General features: G+C 42.4%; 1 protein-coding gene across 1 annotated transcript; it reads left to right on the top strand.

Moving 5' to 3' along the window:
- The first annotated feature begins 739 nt into the window (after positions 1-739).
- LOC147461453 (uncharacterized) lies at positions 740-3,163 on the top strand. The gene is made up of 2 exons (XM_086509012.1): positions 740-2,084; positions 2,827-3,163. Exons 1-2 carry the CDS (start codon positions 798-800, stop codon positions 3,010-3,012), a joined length of 1,473 nt encoding a protein of 490 aa, XP_086365138.1. The 5' UTR covers positions 740-797; the 3' UTR covers positions 3,013-3,163.
- Positions 3,164-3,438: the final 275 nt, after the last annotated feature.

Genomic DNA, 3,438 nt, shown 5'->3' with positions numbered 1-3,438 from the left:
GTATTCTCATCAACAACCAATGGAATCCTCCGTTGTCTGCAATGCTTGAAACAACGTCTCCTCATGTGTCCTGCTCTGCCACAATGCCAACAAACCACATGTCTGCGCCTCTGAGATCTTCCTGATACACCAACTTGTGCATCCAATGACAAACCGTCATTGCAAGATGCCATAACTGAGCGCAAACTCTAATTTATGGAAATTTTCAAAATACCCCTCAAATTTCAAGAATTCCCATAGTACCCTCAATATTTTGTCATAAATTCCCAAAATGCCTTTCAATTTTTCCTAAATTCCTAAAATATCCCTAGTTGTGAGATTAAATTTCTCCAAAGATAAACAATTTTATAGCTTTTCATAAGAACATTGATTGTCTATCAATACAAGATGCTAAAACTTGAATTTGAGTTGGTTATGTGGACTTTGGAGATGAATTGCTTCATTATTTTTATACATAATTGCCTTTTTTTGCAAGGTAATTTGTGACAAATTACATGCTAAGCACGCAAAAAAGGATCTCAATTGTCAAAATGGAATGACGATCAGAAATTTTTGACCAATCCAACCAAAATAGATACAAGGGTATTTTGGGAACTTTTGAAATTTGAGGGGTATTTTGGGAACTTCCACGAATTAGCCTAGAGGGGTATTTTTTCAAAAATTGTGTGGTAGGCCAGCTGGATCCAAAAATATCAAGACATAAACCACAACCCTAAAATTACAAGAACTCTTGAAGTTCTTGATCCATCTCTTCTTCCGCTTGCCAGGGTTTCCGACTGCCTTGTTTCGTCTTCGCCATGGATGGATACCTGTACAATCTCGACCCCCATCGTCAGGCTGCTGCAGGATATTACGCGCCTCGCTACCCGTCTTCGTACGCCTTGGAAAGACGAAGCAGTTATGGCTTACCTTCAGCAGACCCGTTTGCAGGCTACGGCGCTCCCTATCAACCGGATACTCTCCTCCCCCGGTACGTGTCTGCTCCTGCTTCTTCTCCGTATCGTCACCGCCCGCCGCGCACGATGCCCACGAGGAAAGGCTCCCCCCCACAGAGACTTGGTCCCAAAAAGAAGCCTTTTAAGCAAACGCAGAAGGTCAGATTCTCCGAGGAGAAGGTGCGCCCTTCTACGAAGCAAGACACTGCCCAGCCTGCAAATAAATCCGTCAAAGCCTATGCCAAAGCAGCGCCTGCGTCGCAGGCTGCATCTCTCGCCAAGGAGACTCAAGAGCTTCATTCTCTGTTCAGGACTGGTGTAGATACTAACAAAGTGGAGAAGTCCGAGGGCAAGAAAGGTGACGCTAATGGAACTGCTAAGAAGAGAAAGGCCGATAGTCAGGTGCAGAAGCCAACACCTACAAAGAATGCCAGGAATGCCAAGAAAGGAAAGAAGAAGAAGAAGAAGAAGAAGCCCTCAAACGATAACAAAGCGGTGGTCAAGGCTGAGGAGGAGATAAAGGGTTTAGAAGCAGCTCTCGAAATGCAAAGAGGGCTTTGCAAAAAAGTAATGGAGTTTCTTGGTATACCTGAGCTCAATGAGTCTGGAGTTGCAGATGCGGTTCAGTCGGATGGAAAGGTGGAGGAAAGCAAGGAGACTGAAAAGGATACCACGGAGACTGACAAGGGTAGCAAGGAGATTGAACACGATACCATGGAGACTGACAAGGATAGCATGGAGACTGACAAGGGCTGCAAGGAGACTGACAAGGATAGCACTAAGACTGAAAAGAAGCCCGAAGAGCCTCAGCAAACTCCTGAAGAAGAGAAAGAAGTTGAAGCCTCATCTTTCAAGTTTTTCAGCAGTTTATTTGCAGAAAATCAAGAGCTTAGAGACTTGTATGTTGACAAGTGCAATGCTGGATCCTTTGAGTGCTTGGTTTGCCGCAGTGTGGATGCAGCAAGAAGCAAGACATTTTGGAATCTGGTAAGTCTTGTCATACACACAAAGATGCGAAAGCAGATGCGGCCTGAACATGCTGGTTATGGACATGCTATTTCTTCTGTTCTTGGTTGGGATCATGAGAACATCCCCAAGGTTCCTCGAGGACATATCCGGCCTGCAGTTCTTAAAAAGTCTGCAGATCAGGTGAGGGCCAGACTTGCCTTTTGTGTATGACATTCGGATGCATAAGCTCATTGGAGGCATTCATGCATTATGTTTTGTGTGTCGTGTCTGTACTTATACACAGGGGTGTGCAACCATGGGTTTCCTTGTTTAACAAATATATATATATATATATATATATATATATATATATATATATATATATATATATATATATATATATATATATATATATATATATATATATATTCAGGTATTTAGACGTGCACTTAAATGCTGCAATGTGAGGTGCCTACTGTATACATTTCTATGGATTCGTGGACACGTGTTTCAAGACCACAGACACCATGCATTTGTTCAAACTTCAAAATGGCTACTTAAGTTTGTGCATGTACATGGTGTAACGTATATACGTGCGTACGTGTGCCTGTGTGAGTGACTTCGTCCCTGTGTCTTTACATTCACTTTGGAAGAGGCAAGACCCCATGTGCTCTTTTAATGTCCTATGTGTGATGTAGTACACGCCTCAGGGAAGGAGTGTCTTATCATGTGGCAACTGTGTGCATGTTTGAATATATTAAGTGCATGTATGCTCGAATGTTAGTTGTTTGTATGTGCAAGTTTGTTTACTTAAAGGTTCGCTTTAGAAGGAAGTTCTTATGTGTATTTTTATATGCTCTATATCATGTGAGATTTGCATTGAGGGATGGGTCAACAAAGCTGAGGCTTTGTACGAAAGACGTAAATGTGTTCTGTTTTCCAGGGAAAGGATGTGACAAAGCGGGAGAAGGCTGTCAAGGAAGTTCCGGAGCAAGAGCAGAAAGAGGTTGAATCAATGGTGAAAGAAGTTCCTGAGCTAGATCAGAAAGAGGTCGAAACAATCGCAAAAGAAGTCAAGGAAGGAGAAAATCACTCCGAGCCTCCTTCAGAAGATGCCAAAGAAGAATAAAAACAATAATATACCTTTGCTGAACTGTCTCGGTAACCTTGTCCTGCCCGTTAGGAGGCAAAAAAGTTTTTCCTTAATGTTTTTATGGTGTAGAGAGGAGCATTGTTGAAGCTGCTATTGAGCTTCTGTGGAAGGCTAGTTTTGATCTAGATGTACTAGAGTAGTTTGGTCCAAAGGATTTTCATTCAGAGTGTATCAAGGTCTTCCTGGCTGCCAAAGCTCTTTACCTGTTCTTTTCCTTCTAAATGTTCCGTCACAGCTTTTAAGGGGCTCTTCTGTCTCAGTTGTCTGTCTCCTTTTCTTTTTTAATTATATAACTGAATCGAATCGTGTGCAGTGCACTTGTCCACTTTGTGTTGTCGTGTGGAACGTTTTCCTGCTAGGATCGTTAGATGTTATTGTGGCCAAGTATTGTGTTAGGTCTAG

This window comes from Adiantum capillus-veneris, chromosome 3, assembly GCF_014529385.1.
Source record: "Adiantum capillus-veneris isolate H3 chromosome 3, ASM1452938v2, whole genome shotgun sequence".
Lineage (NCBI taxonomy): Eukaryota > Viridiplantae > Streptophyta > Polypodiopsida > Polypodiales > Pteridaceae > Adiantum > Adiantum capillus-veneris.
The sequence above is the reverse complement of the archived record's forward strand: the minus strand, read 5'-3'. Positions and strand labels throughout refer to the sequence as shown.

Coding starts and splice junctions, on each gene's coding strand:
- LOC147461453 (XM_086509012.1), top strand. CDS start 798: ATGGATGGATACCTGTACAATCTCGACCCCCATCGTCAGGCTGCTGCA. Junction 2,085..2,826: donor TTAAAAAGTCTGCAGATCAG/GTGAGGGCCAGA, acceptor TCTGTTTTCCAG/GGAAAGGATGTGACAAAGCG.